We start from the raw sequence: 17,898 nt of genomic DNA on the forward strand, positions 1-17,898 counted from the left end.
CTACAATTTAATCGAATCAAAGATTTAATGTAAAACTATTACAGTTTTTAAAGAAACACTGAAGCAAGGAGAAATCTTATCAATCCACTGAAATCTGTTCTTTGCCCAGTGATAGTAGCAAAGCTTGCAACCAACTTGCATACAGTAATATTGTGGAAACTCTACTGTTCTACGGAATTAGTTATACTTGGCTAGTGTTCGTTTCGTTTCGTTTAATGGAGAAAATATAAAAGGATTTCAGATTAATTTTCAGAGGAGAGGCCTAGAAAACCAAAAAGAAGAAGAACAACTTTGCATTCGAATAAGGCTAGATATATTCACGTGAAGATTGTCGTAAAATCATCAGGATTATTTAGTAAATACCCTATATACCTCATGAATGAAATAAAGTATAACAGTGAATTATCATGTTGAATATCGAAGCAGTTGGATTGTCACCTTTCTATCATTCCATCATTCTTTTCGTTCCACATTACACCAGATCGTGTGCTGTAATAAATTCTGTAACATATCCATTCGTTGATTAACAGCAGCACGGCGTGTTTGATCGGTCACCGGGTGGACACGATGGCACCAATTGTACTACCACCGGCAAAAGTTCAGTAGAACCATTTCCAGTTCCCGAATAGGTCAACAGTTACTCATTAGCAGCGAGACGACTCGACTCGCAGCTATTAGTGGAACGATGCAGTACACCAATTATTTCATTGATAATTACACTACACCCCAGGAGCTACCAACCACACCGCCCGACCGATCGACCAGCGGTTGGTGGAAAATTATCCCGCGAACTAACTCAATCTGCCGCAGAATATAATGTCACACACGGCTGTCCTTTGCGAGCCAATCACTGCCGGGGGAAAGGCTAACGGGGATTCGTTTTAATTCCGTTAGCGAAATTATCAGCTGATCATGAAACAACAAATTATCGAACAATATATGCAGATGAGTGGTGATGAGCTAGAAAGCAAAAAAACAATAACTGGTACAAGAATATAAGCGAAAAAAAAACTCGTTTCACAGCCGGTTGGGACCCGATCGAAGACGCAGAGAGCCAACGCGCAGGATGGCAAGACATATGGATTGGTGATGATACGGTACACGGTACCAGATTGAACCAGATCACACCAGCAGCAAATGCACGAAATTCCCTGTTCGAAAAAAAAATTGTTGTAAGAAAAACGGTCAAAAACAATTTTTTGAATTTTCTATAAAAATTATCAAAAAAAAAATGGAACGCAAATATTCAGCAGAAGAAAAGGACACCACAAAACCGCTTATTTGCGCTCCAAAGAGCTTTGATGATCTGATCTCCAACCCCCCACACAGAACAACGCTGTACCACGGCTGATCATTCAAGAAACCGTCCAAGATGTTTGGTACGAGGTGAGAGTGATTCTCAGTGGCTGGAGAGTGTCCGGCGAGAGAGCGCGAAGAAAATCCGACCCGGTGTGGCTCACGGCCACGGAGAGCAAAACCATCCCAAACAAAACAACACCGTTCTCCCGACAACCCCTCATACAGGGGGGGAAGAGGAGGGAGAGGGAAGCATCACCGACGACCACCACCAAGGGGGTGGTGGCGCGAACTCCACCCGATGCTATAAATGCACGCAACTGGCAGACGAACCGTTTCAGTTCCTCCGTAGCAGTGCGACCTCGCGAAACGGTCGTACTTTCGTGCTCTCCGCTGGTACAGACAGACACACACCACCCGTGTGTACTACTGGTTGTGCGTGTGTTTGTGCGTTCGTACGTGTGCTAGTGTTCGGGTGTGCGTGTGTGTGCATGTGAGACTTTATAAAAATTCTTTCAACGTGCGGTGTGCCCATTAGCATTGCGTGAGTGCGGTCCGCGCGCAACCCCAACTCGACGGTGTGCGGAGCTTTCTGCCATTGAGAGCTTTCGTTCGCGGTAACCTCCAAACGCGGATGGTTGTGGTCTGGTGGTTGCAGCATAAAGCAGTACCATCGAACACATCGACAATTATCTTCAGCACCGCACGACGACGACCCATGCAGTGTGCCGAATGCGTGTGATGACCAGCGGGTGGTATTAGCGAGGAGTGATAGCGCGTGAAGGGCACACAGGCTGGCCGATAGTCCCGCAGTGACTCGCTATCAGGACAGGGTGCCATACACCACGCTTCCGACTATATATTGGTGCGCTTGGTGAGGCCGGGCCGTGTAACTCGTGAGGTGTGATACGCAAGAACACGTGAAGATCGTGCCGAGATCGGGTGTCGTAACTGCAGAGCCGCCGCCGCCAACACCCAACCCAAATGACCAGCACAACGATGCAGACGGTTATCAAGTATGTACCACTTAAAAATGGTGACAATGTTACAGGTCTTCCTTAGCGAAACGGGTCGATCGCCGGTGATCTACTAACGCCGTCGGTGGTTTAGAGTGACCTGGTAAAGAGAAAGGTGACAATGCGATGTGCTGGAAGTATGCTAATCGAATGCAAACCGGCCACTTGTCACAGTGTACGCGGGGTGTTTCATCCAGCCTACCTTCCACGCACACCGAGGCTTTCTTTCGATTCGTCCACCCCTCCCCCTGCGAGTTAATAGGCCATTGGGTTGCATGTTGGGTTGCACAAAAGTCGACGAAGCGCATTACAATCGAAATGCATTACACAGCAAACACATCCAGCATAAAGCGGGGAGCTTAAAAAGGCACGCAGCCAACGATTGGCATATCGGTTCGTGTCCGGAAACGGCAAGGTTGTTTCCTTCCGCCCGGAACCGTCTGCCGAACCCTCTTTTAACCGACGCCGTCGTTGTCAGTGAAAGTAACCGGCAGCACTTGAGGTTAAAAAAAAGGTTTTCCAACATACAAATCGGCCCCCACGATCGCCGCCAGTGGTGGAATTCGGTACAAATTGTGGCTATTACGAAACACGCGCGAGCGAAAGAAAAGCTTTCACTGGTTCGGGAAGCCAGCGTTGGTCAGTGGAAGCGCAGGGTTGACACGGATTTATGGTACCGTGAGCCGCGACTGTCTGTCGATAAACGATCAAGTCCGCCCGAGCAGTTCCGATGTCAGTGGCCAATGTCAGTAGCAGTAGTTTACCCTTTTCCCGCTTGCCTGCCCCCGAACGAGAAAGGAGAAACAGTTCCGCCATTTATTGGCGCGAAACGGGTTGCGGTTTACTGAGGGTGCCATCAAATAGAAAACTCAAATATGGTTCCAGCTGGGAGGTGCTGGGAGTTTTTTTTTTCTTTTGCCTGATGGAAGCTATCTGCAACACACGACTTTTCGCAACTCGAGCGATGAAACGAAAATGCGGAATTAAATTCACCGGAAAGCATTTTACTTGATTGTTAAAGCCACCGGAAAGCTGTTGGGCGTGCGTTTGGGATGCAAACAACAATTAGCAGATGAGTCGTCTATTTGAGGTGACTATCGCAGAGAACCTGTTTCAAGTTCCTGAGGTTCGAGCAAACCATTTGGCAAATTCGTTGAGGGGTTTTTGAACATCTTCTCACTCTGCGACCTGACCACCTGACGACAGACAACCGAGTGGCCAGCAGAGTGCGTCTTCCTTCCTTTTTTTTTGTTATTGCCCTCTGGTCAACACAGTGTCGCCCTCAAGCAACCGGTTTTTTAACCTTTCGAGGGATCTCACGCTGAATCGTAAATGAGCCCTCTCACAGCCTCTCTGTTGTTGGCCACTTTTCGTATGGCGGTGCTTTGTTGTGTAAACTTGCAGCAGATCTGCATGCGATCGGCACTGACGGGATCAGGTGTTCCCGTTCTGAACTGATCGTTTTTCGATAAGTTTGCCATTTCTACATGCACACAACACCCGATCCCGATTAGATTAACGTCTCGATTGCTCTGCGCAAAGCTTTGTCTTCATCGCGGGATGCTCGCGGGTGTGACGCACCTTTAATGATGGGGTTTTCGCGATAAACTGGACTGGTTTTGTTACGCATAGGATCGCTCTGCAAACGTACGCGCGGTACGTGTGTGGGAATCCGCCAACAAAAAAGGTTATTTACTTTAGCTTATAAATTAATGGAAGCCCTTCAAAAAACTCGAGTCCGAGGATTGATTAATATCTTTACAGCTTAATTCCTAGCTCAACCATCTAATCTGGATTTACCTGATAGTTAGCTGCTGCTGGAACAGGGAAGTTTTCTCAATTAACACAGAACATTAAGGGTTCCTCAGTGATGGTGGTAAACGTTATACAAAGCTCATGGACTTATCTAAGAATACAGATGATGCACAGAGGTTTGATAAATGATGAGTTCTCGACTGACAGCACTTTGTACGGCTCATCCCTACCATCTCCCACGGGAATCGACATTCTATTTGTGTTTGCAATCTACATAAATCACCCGCCGCTTTTAATATTCCGAATTCCTCAAACTGCGCAAAACGATGATCGCCAATGTCCCGTCCGGTGGCCATATCTATTCCTTCGCTAATCATCATGCCTTGGGGCTTGTGGAATTGTGTGTGTGTGTGTGTGTGTGTGTGTGTGTGTGTGTGTGTGTGTGCGCGTGTCCCTTACATCCGACTTCAAACACTTGTCGTACAGCTTCATTGCAAACGATGCCGCCGGGACCTATATGGTCAAGGTGAGCCAAGACGCTAAACACAATGTTGACACATCTTCTCGGATGCTCCACGCGATGGCTAGAATGTGCACGTCAAGCCGATCGATGAGACGATGACCCAAACAGGACAGGACGAGTGTTAGAGCTACCCTGCGTTTTACGATCGCCCTGCCACACGATTAAGGAAGGCGGTACGACTATCCACAGGGAGACGGGGCAAGTGTCCACCGCAACAGCAAGTTACTGAATCTAGAGCCAAAACGAGATGTAGCTGGCACCGGTGCGTACGAAGACCGGTTTCTAACCTCCGGTGAGGAAAGTCGGGATTTTTTTTTTCTTCTCCCCGCCAACACAGGTGACCCGAGTTCCCGTGCGGCCGGCCGTTGGCCACGGTTTCGAAATTAATCGAAACCACCGTATGAAGCAACAGCTGAGACGGCCGGACAAAAATGTTGCGATTAATTTTAATCACGACTGCTCGCCGAATAAAGTTGTTCCCGCCCGCTTTCGAAAACCGTTTCGCCTTGTTTTTAACGGCGGCCAGTTCACACCAAACGTTTCAATTCATTACGTTATTAAAAAGCCCGCCAGGTACAAAGGAATGAATATTTTTGAAGATGTTATGCAATTCCCACATCCAAATTACTGTTGCTCTGTCTGGTGGCGGGCACGGATGGCAGCACTCCGAACCATCGCTATTATGATCGATCAGTGTTGGGTAGGAGTCTAAGGGAGAGAGGCTGTCTTCCCGGAAGATTTACACCCCGGATGGGGGTTGTCTTGCATTTAAAATTTGAAGTCATGGGAAACGATCATCAATGCTCGGTGGTTTAGATCAAAACCTCAGCTTCAAGCCAACCACAAAAACGCTTTGATTGTTATTTCGGGCCCGGCTGTGGTTGTAGAAAGGAACGTAAAAGCCATGAGAGATGCACTTTGCCACTGAATACACCACGGCTTTTTCGTGTCTTATATCACAGGCTTGTGCAGCAACGTAAGTAAATGAGCTAGTGGCTGCATTTTCTCAGCACCAGCCACAATGGAGTTGAAGATGTCCCCCGCCTATGTGAAACTGCGTGAAACAATTCGTTACAACTGCAAACAAATAGGCACCGGAACTGCTCGGAACAGGTCGGTGTACTACTGCCGGCAGGTCTGTGTAAGCGGGTGTGAAAAAACATGAATTAAATCGGTAACATTGCTAACGTCACAGCAAATGGACGCCTTTCTCCCGGACTTCCATGTTTATCGTGCGTTGAACTAAGGCGTTCCCATCGCTACAGCTGTCGGTGTATCGTCTTGATCACGCAATACGATCATCGATGCGTCCGCGATCGTCGAGTGATGCGTTGAAACTCACACTATCGGCTTACTTCTAAAGATACAAAGATCACGCTTGAGAGGTCACTCCGAATCGAGCCCCTTCGACGAACGTTCTTGCGTGCCATGATGGAGCATATTTTTGAAACCATTTTGTGCCGACCATTTGCTAACCACGAGCACGCGTCACAATGGACGGAGAAGCCAACTTTACGTCGGACCACAATTAAGCAGCTTGATGATCACATATTCTCTACCTCATCGCCTGCTGATGGCATCGTTTTTTGAAGGTTCCTTGATCATCAGCTCTCCATCATCACCCAGAAAGCTGGGCATCGTTTTAATAAGCCACGCTCAGTTCATTACCGCGCGTCGTGGTGAGGTGCGCGGAACTGCTGGAGATTGATCCGGCTGGAAACGCGGGTTTTGCACTGCACAGCGTCAGCGGAAGGTCGCTGCTAGCATGAGTTGCGAAAATGGTCGAAGCAAAACTTCATTTCGGAATAGAATTATCCGCTTTTACCTTGCCGAAGGTTAAGGCCCCGGGGATAAAAAAGAAAAACCGTTCATACAGATTTTGGAGACACCGGGCTCTTCCTTCGCCACAACGTTCGATCGGAAACGGATGCTGCGACATTCGCTTTTCTTGTCCTTCCCCCCCAATCGCTCTCTCTCTCTCTCCACCCTTTCCTTTCTCCGGAACGTTGCAGCCACTCTTGCTGCCCGATGATGGATGGCGGAAATAATAAATATTGAATTTAAGTATTGGCTCGGAACGTGTTTGCATGTGGAAAGTTTATATCGCACGAACTTCGATTCCCCGGGATGGAGCCCGCCGCCAAGCGAGCGTCGTTCGGGCTCGGGTGGTCAACTGACCAAGCCTCTTTTCCCAGCTTCACCCACAGTGGTCGGAGTGCAAAATTGGCACCACCAACGAACTTTCTTCTGAACACCGGAAGCGGAACACCAGCAAACGACGAGAGTACCAACAAGTAGGTCCTTTCGATGATTGATTGAGGAAATGATTAATCTATTCGGATTCGGTGCGGAAAAAATGTCGTCGTACGTCGGTCTGTTTATGTGGCGCAAACATTGGCCCGCAATCGCGGTAACACCACGATTCGGTGCATGTATGTGTGCTTTAAAGTACGCGACGCCTTATGGCGCATCATCGTCGCCAGCTGTTGCAACAAATATCTTGAGCTCAACTCACAGGTTCACAGGGAAACTGGCTGACTGGTCTCTCTAGACGAGTAAACACCAGCTCACTACCGATGACTAACAGCGAGTGCGAAAATGGATTCCACCTAAAACCACTCGCCCGCGACCTAGTTGTTTGGGAGAGTGGCGTTCTGAAACTACAAAACCATTACAACCATTTTTTTTCCACTGGTGTTTTGTTCGCCAAAGATAGCACACCTCGATTCTTTGTTAATGTCTTACTTTAATCAGGAGTGGCACATGTTGCTATTTACGATACACACACACCCTGCCCATCGCGGAAGCAAACTCCTAAAAGCATCATCCCTTGTGTCTGTTACGATCGAACATTTCTTCCTTTCTACATTCTTTTCTTTTTTTTGTTTTGGCAAACCATCAGACCTTAGTATCGCGTTACGGGCCAAAAACCCAGCAGCGAATGCGTGACAAGACCCACTATCCCCGGTGTGGAATGCATTCCGGTGCTGTAAATTGCACGGCTACCATCGGGCAGCGGCGGCAGCGACGGCGACGGCTGCCAAATGGACCGCTTGCATGACGCCAGCCCATAACAGGGGTCATGGCCCATTCCGAACATGCAGCAGTACCGGAAATGGCCCAACCGAAACCACAATCGCATCAACGGCAGAGATCAAATCGCACGCGGGTTCAATCGAACCGACGGCTCCTGCTGCCCCGGAGTTGGATCCTTCCTCGTTGGGACTCTCGGCGGGGGACGCACTGTGCGCACGGCTGTACGGCACGCAACGGGCGGATTGGACCGTGGATTACCGTCGTTAGATGTATGGCAAAACATTAAACAAACCCATTAAAGTCACACGGTGAGGTGAACCACTCCTTGACACACAGCGCACCGGGGCCGAGGGAGGTTGCGTTCACGCGATGAGCAGTCCCGCTGCATTACAATGAAAGTGGACGTGGTGTCCTCTTTGGAATGCATAATAAACCGCACAAGGGCGAGGGGCACTGGGGACAAGGACAAATGTGCCCTTGTCCACACACACACACACGCGCGGGTTGATTATCCTTCAGGTTTGCATTGTTGATGCGACGCTCGCACAACGTCCAACCGAAGGTTCCCACAGCAAACGTCAAGTCTGCCGTTCTAAGCTGTTTCATAATTCTATTTACACTTCAAAATAAACGCCCTTAATCGTGCGGACAGCGAACAAGGAACTGTTTACTAACCGTCCACCACTAGAGGGGAGGGGTGCTGGTGCTGCTACAATATCGGGGGTGTCGTTTGCAGTTTGCAGTGTCTTGAGGCTCACGAGACTCGACCTGTTGCAATGCGTCACCGTAGGCTCCATCGGTTTGCATTTCGCGCATAATATTCGCCACTGAGAATTACCGTACAAAGAAGAGCCTAAAGCACATGGACTGGGAAGAAACATTTCAAGGCTACTGGCAGGCTATCGAGCCAAGCCGGTTCTTGAAGCCCACGCCGTCTACGAAAAATAGGATTATCCGGGAACAATTCCGTGTGCGGTAATACCGGTGCCTCGGTACGTCACGTTTGTATTTCTGTTTGTCTGTCTGTAGCATTTTGTTGTGAGCTTTTTTTGTGTCTAAAATCGATAGATCAGAAGGAATGCTTGAAGACTTTGAATATTACAAGACATGTCTGCCAGTCTGCTGAGTTGTGCTACTTGACCTTTCCTTATGTGGTTGAAGCGTGAATGCATTAGCTCATCGCCAAAAAAAAAATTGTGATCTTCTCTCCGATGATCAATCAATACGGGGGCAATGAGTTCTTCACTGTAAAGATCCACCGTACAATTCTGTACCACATCTGCCCTTTGTTGATCAGTTGACGCACTACTGCCTGCTCGCCCGCTTCGGCAACGAAACTTGATAGTGAACTGCTATAGGTACAACAGGCTGGGCGACAACCGTCCTAATTGTACCATTTACCGAGCAAGCTAGGTAACTCTAACCGCATCCCTTACAAAACTATGTAACAACCCTTCCATATCGGTGCCCAATTACCAGAGACCAGAGGCTATAGAACACATCTCCTAGAAGTGCCGCGATAGCTTGTCACGTCCACGTATGGCGTTGCCCCGTACGGGCGCGCATCAAGTTCAAGGAAAAGCACAATCTCACTTACCGCGCTCCACATTCTCGACACAGTCCACGTTCTGCCATGTGTGACGTTCAAAGCCAAGCACAAGGGGAAAGATCTTGTCACCGAGCAGCGATATGCGAGCGCGGTTTCTTATCTAGCAGTCAAGAGTGTTGGAGCCTTGTTGGCGTACTTACATTGTGCGATTGTTGCGAATCCAGCACGGCCAGCAGTACGAAATGTGATGCGCCACGGTGTAGTGTTGTGTAGTCTGGCAAAGGCATCGTCCAGCCGGTAGAGTAATCGTCCAAAGCAGCCCGCGATATTGGCCAATAAATTTGCTGTTGCAAGTGAGACTTTAGCAATTGGCCACGCGTTCGGCACCACTCGCGATATCCACAAGTTTCGTCGCGGTCACGGTCCACACCGGCTATGCGTTGTGTGTGTGTGTGTGGTTGTACGTTGTTTGCATTGCAAACTTATCGATTCGCGTCGTGCGGCCCATGGCCTCTTGGTGGAAAGTGAACCTGCCCGTGTCTATTGTATAAATCATTGGCTCAATCATCAAAGGTCGATCTTGCTGGACGTGTGGTGGACCCGGTGGCTGAAGTTGGTAGCTGGGGTGGGGCATACGCCCGGCCAGCAAATGTGTACAAATTGCACCGATAACCTTAGGTCCGCGCAGCGTGACAACCTTTAGCGCGCTAGCGTAGCGGCCATCAAGAACTGCGTGTCGTCACGGGCGGCAAACATTGCAATGTCCACCGGGAGGAAAACAAGTCCCCGCTCCCCCCACTCGAAACACACAGTCAATTAGTAAAGTGCATTACAAACGACAATAAATCTCGGACCAGTTACAAAGATGCGGCCACGCGAAGCAAAAGGAACGTGATTGGCCCTGGTGTGCCTGATTTTCACTCAAGACCGAAAGCGATCGCTCCGCGCGTCAAGGGCCGTAGCCCGGTCGGCGTCATTGAACGTGGCGTGGCGGGACCGGCGCGGACGCACCATAATAATAATTATCAATAATCGTAAAAATACTGCCAACGAATCCTGCATCAGCCCAGTTGGATCGGAAACTAAACATTAGACTCTGGCGAAGGGCCATTAGCGTCACACTCAATGAAGGTGGAAGTAATGGGGGATGGTTGACCCCTCGATGTAACCACAGGGTGGCTTGTGTATGGTGGTGGTGGTTGGGGAGTCTCCCGCCGATGAAATGGAATCGAAACAAAACGTTTCCATCCTCGGCCCAGTACGTCCGGATGGGCATTTGTCCGAAGGGGTTTGGCCGTGCAAATTTCCTCCCATGTTGCGTGAATTTCTGTTCGGACCACTTCCTTGTACGGGGTTCGTGGTGAAACTGGACACCTATGGGACCCAACCCGGGCGACGTGTTATGTGGCGTGGCCGACGAAACTTTCCACGCTCATGTCACAAGCGGGCCGGGTCCGGTGTGATGGTTTTGCATTTCTTTTCGGAAATCAAACTATTTTTCCTGAGCGTTTGAACGATCGAGCGATCGTCGCTGGGGGGGGGTCGATCATCGGGCGACTTCATGACTGCAACCGGTTCGTAATGGTGGGATGAAAATATGTTTTCACCAGCGGTGGAAGTATGCGGCGCCTATTGCGTAAAACGCTTGCGGAACTGGTCAGATATGATCGGATCTGACACCGGGGTGGTGACCACCGCTAATATCGCTCCCATCGCACGGTTACGGCAGAGGGGTAAAATATTGCATAAATCTAACTGAATCTCATCGGAGAAGTGTACGGGGGGGCCATTTGCGAAGTTGTTTAGCTAAATTTGGTAATCCAAAACAAACCTCAATTTGGGGTCATTTTGTCACTTTAAAAGTGAATTCCACAGGGCATGCACTAGATAACACAGAAATGGTTAATTTCTCGCTCGAATGCCTGCGCTGAGCACACATTGTGCGGTGCTAAGTGCTTCACGGTATGAGCACTCCAGAATCAGCAGCCACCAAATTACGCCTGCAACGGTGGTCAGTGGGAGAGTGACGACCTTAATGATACCGTCCGATTTGTTAGAGGTAGCTTGCAAAACACTTTCATGCACTTCAGTGCTTTTGGGTTGTAAATTATTTTTTCTTTATCTTCTTTTCAAATATTCCTCCCTGCCACTCACGGTGCGGATACTTAAGCCCCGAGAGGGTAAACACACCGCAGCAGGAGTATCGTTCGCTCGTACTCTGCCCGCACGGTGGCGGCTTAGTGTGTTTGGGATCGGGTGCGCGAGAGTTCCTGCCATCCACTTAAACGAGTGCACATGCGACGAACTCGCGTCACTGGCCATCCGATGTGTCACTGCCGCTTACGACACTGCCGCCCGCTAGCGCACAAAAAAGGGATGTTTACCAGGCAAAAGGTGCTTGCGGAACGATTTGTTTCTACGGTTAAATGGCGCACGAAGCCGCCCAAAAGCTAATTATTCTGTGTTGCTTCCGTCCACGGGGTGGTGGTGGGTCGAGAACTGAATAGAAAATAATTGTTCATAAAAATTGGCCACAGGTTCTGGGTGGGATGTGTCGATAGCACCTTGAACTTTGCTCACCAATATGGGATTCGGATTCAGTGTTGTAACGGTTTACGAAGCCACCATTTGCAGCTTGCTTGACGATTGTCATTTACGATCGTCCCCAATAAAAGTTGTTCAAGTAACGGCTTTCTCCTCGCCGGCAGAGATTCTTTCTGGCAACCCCCGCAGGCTATTCGGGTATTTTTTCGTACGTCAGCAAGCACGCAGCTAATTAAGCATTCGGCGCTTTAGCATGTCAAAGCTTTAGAATGCAATCATGCAAAAACGAAAGGAGAAAGGGTCCGAGTAAAGGCCCATGTTGAAAGCGGATTAAACCGGCACCACCCCACCCATCGCTATAGAACTTTCCATCCATCCAGCGTAGTTTTTGGGGTCATCAGCAGCTTCTTCCATGCGTGTTCTTTGCTGCTGTCGGATCGTACACCTCCAGGCACCGTTATAATGTTGGCCGCGTTCTGTTTCTGTGAGGTTCACGTATGTTGCTTTCTGCCCCGTGTACTGTACGCTGGCCCGATGCAAAACCTGTTCCATCCGGGCGGGGATTTTCTACCTTTTGCCTTTGCTGTTAATTTGGAACCTTTACGAGGAAGGAAAAGAATGGTTCCGTTCTGAGGTTGTGCCAGAGCAACACACCTGGCGTGCTGCCGTGTCGTCCCACCGTATGGTTCCCCGGCCGGGGATCGATCAGCCCCAAACCGCTTCACTTGATTGATTTTTCGCTCGTTTGTGATTACTATTATCATTGCTTCCTTTTGCCAAATCGTCGTCGTCGACCATGAACACGGGCAACAAGAGGGGGAAGCGATAGAAGAATTACAGTTGTAGCAAAACCCCCAATCTCAGTTGTAGAAACCGATCCGTTCAAGCGTCTGGTACAATTTTCGCGTGCTGATCATTCCGCGGTTGATCAGTGACAGTCAGCAGCAGCACCGCACCGCGCATATGATGGTTCTCGAGGAACTGCGCCGTGCGCGCAACTCTATTTTCGACCCCGACGATGTCCCGATCGGTTACGAACGCTTCAGCGGCAAGTAAGTTCAATGCGAAGGACCGAAGCAATTGCTTGGGTTTGCCCCGGATTCATATATTCCATTGACGAAAACCAAAGTATACACACACACACTGCGTACCCCAAAACAACAGGTGGGTACGGCCTACTCAAATTCAGCAGCACCCTGTCCTATGCAGACTTGTTTACACTAAACTGACAACATCACCCACTTCGGTGACAGCAACGACACTAGCACACGGGTCTACTACTACCACTACGGCGGGTTCGATTGTTGTGCTTGACCAGTGACATTGGAATGTACTAAACGGACCTCAGGCCGTGGGAGAAATTGAGGGTGGAAGGAATGTTTATTTGTCTGGACTGTCAAACAAATTAATCCGCGCTGACGCACAAAACAGCAACACAAAAACGCTGAACGCTGTGCATTTTTCAGCCGTTGTTTTGCCGTTGGTGGTTGGTACGGAGATGAAAAACAAAACCTCGCCCAAACTGAGCATTTCTTCGCAATCCCTAACCTGCGCGGTTTCCTTTTCACCCTCCGTAACCTTCCCGTGGCAAAACTGCAGGGCTGTGCGTTGTTTTGGAAGATGAGGTCGGTACTATTTATACTGCAAGTAGCGACAGTGGGGACATAAATTCTACCTCAAGAATGCTGACTGCTGAGCAAAGCCTGTGTGCGCGTAGCAGCTCCTTTCCGAACAACACGTGGAGGACATGCGGAAGACTTTCCAGTGGCTGAAGATGTCCCGCTTGTCAGCATAAACAAGGGCGTGTAGTGTAAAACGCAAAGAAAAAAAAAAGCTGCAAAAAATCGTGCCTTGGTAGTGTACGCGCGCGCTGTAACACATCAGCAAAGGTCAGCGTGGTGTATCATAATTGCTGCCCATTCATTTGGAAGCACCCGACCAACGGACGCGCTGGTACTTTAGGCACTGCCGTGCGCGATAAGCCACGCAGAAGCGTCAGCGCACGGTTGCCGAATCTCTGACCTTCCCTCCCTTGGGCGAGGCGAACCTTCCGAATAGTTTAGCGGCATGTGTCTCACACTCATCTCTTGCTTTCTTCCCAGAAATCCTAGCTGGTGGCGTCGCCGAACCGCGCTGGAAAAGGTTCTTACGCTTATCAGCGTCGTGTGCGGAGTAGCCGTAGTGGCGTTAATCATATCGCTGCTCACCGTTGTGCTGACGGACCGAATTCAGAGTAAGTAAGCGTAGGAACAATCAGAGAGCCGAGGGTAAGGGCGACAGGACGATGGTGATCATTACGGGGACACACGCACGAATAATGAGCCCTCAAACTATTACACTTTTACAACCTCGTATCTAGTTCTGCTTAGGTGGTTCTTAAAAAGTTCTGAGCTAAGAAGTAAAAGGTTTTTACGAGGTAGTTAAACGGTGGATGTTATTACAACGTTGCGAACGCAAAGCTCATTCGCGTTTCTTTTTAAGTTACATTGTCTGAAAGTCTCGCTCGCTGAGAATGACTCAGAACTGTACTACAAAGCCACCAAAATTATGAACGATAAACAAATGCGACACACCGTTCATCGGTTCACCAAACAGTGGATCAGCCTCCCAAAATGGCGTAAAGCAATCTGCGACAGCGCCATATTAAGGTTTTGAGGTTAATCGTTCTGTGGGCCAGTAAAGTAAGCGGCCGATTGGGTTGATTGTTGTGTGTCCTGCACAAACGAATCGGCCATTCTTGTTTGACGACAATCAACCGCGAAATGGTGATCACGCCCGGTCTGTGACGCGCACTCATTAGCACTTCCGGTGAAAAGAGCACTTAGCGCCATGTGCCGCATGTGGCTTGCAAATACCCCATTACAGATCTTTATCCGCGCCTTGCCTTGAGTTGGGAGAGTTCTTCTTTGAGCATAAAAGAATTTTTTATCTGTTTCCCACAGGTGAAAGTAGCTCATCGTCAGCCCAACCGCTCACCGGTGGAAGACGTGGCAAAGCGTTGAACAAACACCCGAACGCCTACAATGGCGTTACCGAGAAGAGTACGGAAAATATCTGCCTCACGCCAGGATGCATCCATTCGGGTTAGTGTTGTTTTGTTGTGAAACACGTTTCGCCATCCGTTACTCATCATCCATCAACTTCTTCCAACAGCTTCGAAAGCGTTGGACCAGATGGACCGGGACGTGGAACCGTGCGACGACTTCTACAACTACGCCTGCGGCAAGTTCGTGAAGGAAACGATCATCCCGGACGAGAAGGTATCGGTGAACACGTTCTCGGTGATTGGGGATCGTCTCCAGCAGCAGCTCCGGTCGCTGGTGAGCGAAGAAATTTCCGACAGTGAGGCGACACCGTTCAAGCTTGCCAAGAACCTGTACAAGCTGTGCATGAACAAGAGTGAGTAGAGCAACGGAGCGTCCTGCTGGACATTGTGACTAACAGATGACTCTGTCCCATAGCTCGTATCGAAGAGAAGGGCATCAAGCCGCTGTTGGACATTCTGGACGTACTCGGCGGATGGCCCGTACTGAAGGGAGACAGCTGGGATCTCGATTCGTCCTGGTCGTGGGTGAAGTCGGTGAAGGATTTCCGCAACAATGGCTACAGTACGGATTACTTCTTCGATTTCTCCATCGGAAGCGATTTGAAGAATTCCACCCGTCGCATCATTGACGTGAGTATGCTACAAGATTCAAGGTGAGAGGCTTTATGTTATCTTAAACATCGGTTCCCCTTTTGCTTTGCCTCCCTAGACTGATCAAGCGTCGTTGGGCATTAGCCGAGAGTATCTTGTGAAGGGCATGGAAAATCCTATCGTTTCCGCTTACTACAACTATATGGTCGATATGGCGGTGCTGTTGGGTGCGGACGAGGAACGCGCTAAGCGGGAGCTGCTCGATTCGCTGAATTTCGAAATCGCACTGGCCAACATTTCACTGCCAAACGAGAAGCGGCGAAACGCTACCGCTCTCTACAACCCTATGACGGTGAAAGAGTTCCAGCAGCGCTATTCCTACACCAACTGGTTGGAATACTTCAATGCCATCCTGAAGGATACGGGCATTGTGATCGGCGAGGAGGAAGTGATCATCGTAAGCGTGCCCACGTTCATGGAAGCGTTAGGACCGCTGCTACAGAACACACCGAAGCGTGTCATGGCCAACTACGTGATGTGGCGCATCAGCGGATTCTCGTCCTTCTTCCTCACGGAGAAGCTCCGCAAGCGTCAGCTGCAGTACAGCACTGCGCTGAGCGGCAAGCAGGAACAGGAGCCACGGTGGAAGGAGTGTGTAGACATCACCTCGGGCAGCCTGCCGATATCGGTCGGTGCACTGTACATCCGGAAGTACTTCCGGGAGGACTCGAAGCGTGCCGCACTCGACATGGTGAACGACATCAAGAGCGTATTTGTGGACATTCTGAAGAAGGTCGATTGGATGGACGAGGTGACGCGTGTGTCGGCGCTGGAGAAGGTTTCCACCATGGCCACTCACATCGGCTATCCGGACGAGCTGATGGACGATGGCAAGATTGCCGAGTACTACAAGGATCTAGAGTTCCAGCCGGACAGCAACTACCTGAACACCATCCTGTACATGAACAAGTTTGGCACGACGAAAGCGTTCAAAAAGCTGCGCATCCCGGTCAACAAAACCGACTGGATCACGCACTCGAGACCAGCGATCGTGAACGCTTTCTACTCGTCCATCGAGAACAGCATCCGTAAGTGTTGGAAAGCTTTGGTTGGCTTCGCTCGACCCAATTACTAATCTCGCTCTCTCCCCTCCTTCCAGAGTTCCCGGCCGGTATTCTGCAGGGTCAGTTCTTCTCGTACGATCGCCCGAAGTACATGAACTATGGTGCGATTGGTTTCGTGATCGGTCACGAGATCACGCACGGATTCGACGACCAGGGCAGACAGTTTGACAAGAACGGCAATCTGGTCGACTGGTGGCAAACGGACACCAAGACAGCCTACCTGGAGAAGGCACGCTGCATCATCGAGCAGTACGGCAACTACACGGAGCCGAACGTGAAGCTGAACCTGAACGGTATCAACACGCAGGGCGAAAACATTGCCGACAACGGTGGCATCAAGGAGGCGTACTACGCGTACCGCAAGTGGGCCGAAAAGAATGGACCCGAGCCGCGTCTGCCCGGGTTGGACCTCAGCCCGGAGCAGATGTTCTGGCTGTCGGCCGCCCAGACCTGGTGCTCGGTGTACCGTCCGGAGACGATGAAGATGCGCATCACCACCGGCGTCCACTCGCCCGGACAGTTCCGCGTGCTGGGACCGATGAGCAATATGCACGAGTTTGCGAAGGACTTCAACTGCCCGGTCGGTTCCCCGATGAACCCGGAGCACAAGTGTGAGGTGTGGTAGAGCTGCGTTGCGCTCCCAGGTGCAAGAAGTGGTGCAGAGGAACGGGAGAAAGTGGCCGAGCGAGCTGGGGCGGAGCCGAACATACCTTCGGATGCGTTACTTAATTTATTTAGTCGACTGTCGCAGCGCTGGCGAAGTACAGCAACGCAACGCACGAACGTTCTGGGACGGCGACGAAGGGCGACTTACGGAACGGACGCAGAGACATCCCAATTGTTTCGGGGTGTTGCTCGTTGGTTTAATTATTATATAAATACCTTCTCCCTTTTTTTTGTTGTTGTTGCAAGCGAAGACAAACCAATCTTCGACCGGTTTTAGACAGAGTGTGGCGGTGGCCCCCCAAAACAACCACCCCGATGTTATCGTAGACGGGGTGGAGTTTTGCATGCGTTCAGGAGCAGTTCCCCATATGGGGGGATAAAAAAGAAAGTAAAACATACATTACCTTTCCCGCGGCATTAATGCACGCGGGCAAGCTACAAATTAATTTAAATTCCCACAAAACAAAAAATTGCGCCGCATTTCTCAGACGAAACGTTGGGTCTTCACAACAAATCAACCGACAGGTATTGTTATCAGTAAGTTTTGTCGCAACAAAAACAAAAAAACAAAAAAATCTGGGTAGCAGGGGGGTGGGGTTTGGTTATGAAAGAGGGAAGGAGGGAAAAGAAACCCAGTTCCCTCCGATCGAGTCCTTACGTTTCTTCTCTTTGCTATTTTTAAGTAGATTATACAAACATTAAGAAAGATTCTCATGCAAATGAACCGTGGGTTCTTTCATTTTATCAACATA

At 49.7% G+C, this 17,898-nt stretch overlaps 1 protein-coding gene across 4 annotated transcripts; it reads left to right on the plus strand.

Annotated features, from left to right (window-relative positions):
• The first annotated feature begins 1,630 nt into the window (after positions 1 to 1,630).
• On the plus strand, positions 1,631 to 17,713 carry LOC118507706 (neprilysin-2). 4 transcript variants are annotated; one of them, XM_036046597.1, is made up of 8 exons: positions 9,318 to 9,472; positions 12,584 to 12,771; positions 13,822 to 13,952; positions 14,662 to 14,802; positions 14,873 to 15,118; positions 15,181 to 15,395; positions 15,475 to 16,444; positions 16,516 to 17,713. In XM_036046597.1, the coding sequence occupies exons 2-8, from the start codon at positions 12,683 to 12,685 to the stop codon at positions 17,103 to 17,105; spliced, it is 2,382 nt and encodes a 793-aa protein (XP_035902490.1). In that variant the 5' UTR covers positions 9,318 to 9,472; positions 12,584 to 12,682; the 3' UTR covers positions 17,106 to 17,713. The 4 variants fall into 4 exon arrangements, with proteins under 4 accessions (XP_035902493.1, XP_035902490.1, XP_035902492.1 ...); XM_036046598.1 differs by having other exon boundaries at positions 9,395 to 9,528; XM_036046600.1 differs by lacking the exons at positions 9,318 to 9,472; positions 12,584 to 12,771 and adding an exon at positions 1,631 to 2,312.
• Positions 17,714 to 17,898: the final 185 nt, after the last annotated feature.

This window comes from Anopheles stephensi, chromosome 2 (genome assembly GCF_013141755.1).
Source record: "Anopheles stephensi strain Indian chromosome 2, UCI_ANSTEP_V1.0, whole genome shotgun sequence".
In the NCBI taxonomy this organism is placed as follows: domain Eukaryota; kingdom Metazoa; phylum Arthropoda; class Insecta; order Diptera; family Culicidae; genus Anopheles; species Anopheles stephensi.

What these genes read in the sequence shown, in the direction of transcription:
- LOC118507706 (XM_036046597.1), top strand. Translation starts at nt 12,683, where the DNA reads ATGATGGTTCTCGAGGAACTGCGCCGTGCGCGCAACTCTATTTTCGAC. An exon ending in TACGAACGCTTCAGCGGCAA is followed by an intron (nt 12,772 to 13,821) that starts GTAAGTTCAATG and finishes CTTTCTTCCCAG; the next exon opens with AAATCCTAGCTGGTGGCGTC. An exon ending in CAAGCTGTGCATGAACAAGA is followed by an intron (nt 15,119 to 15,180) that starts GTGAGTAGAGCA and finishes TCTGTCCCATAG; the next exon opens with CTCGTATCGAAGAGAAGGGC.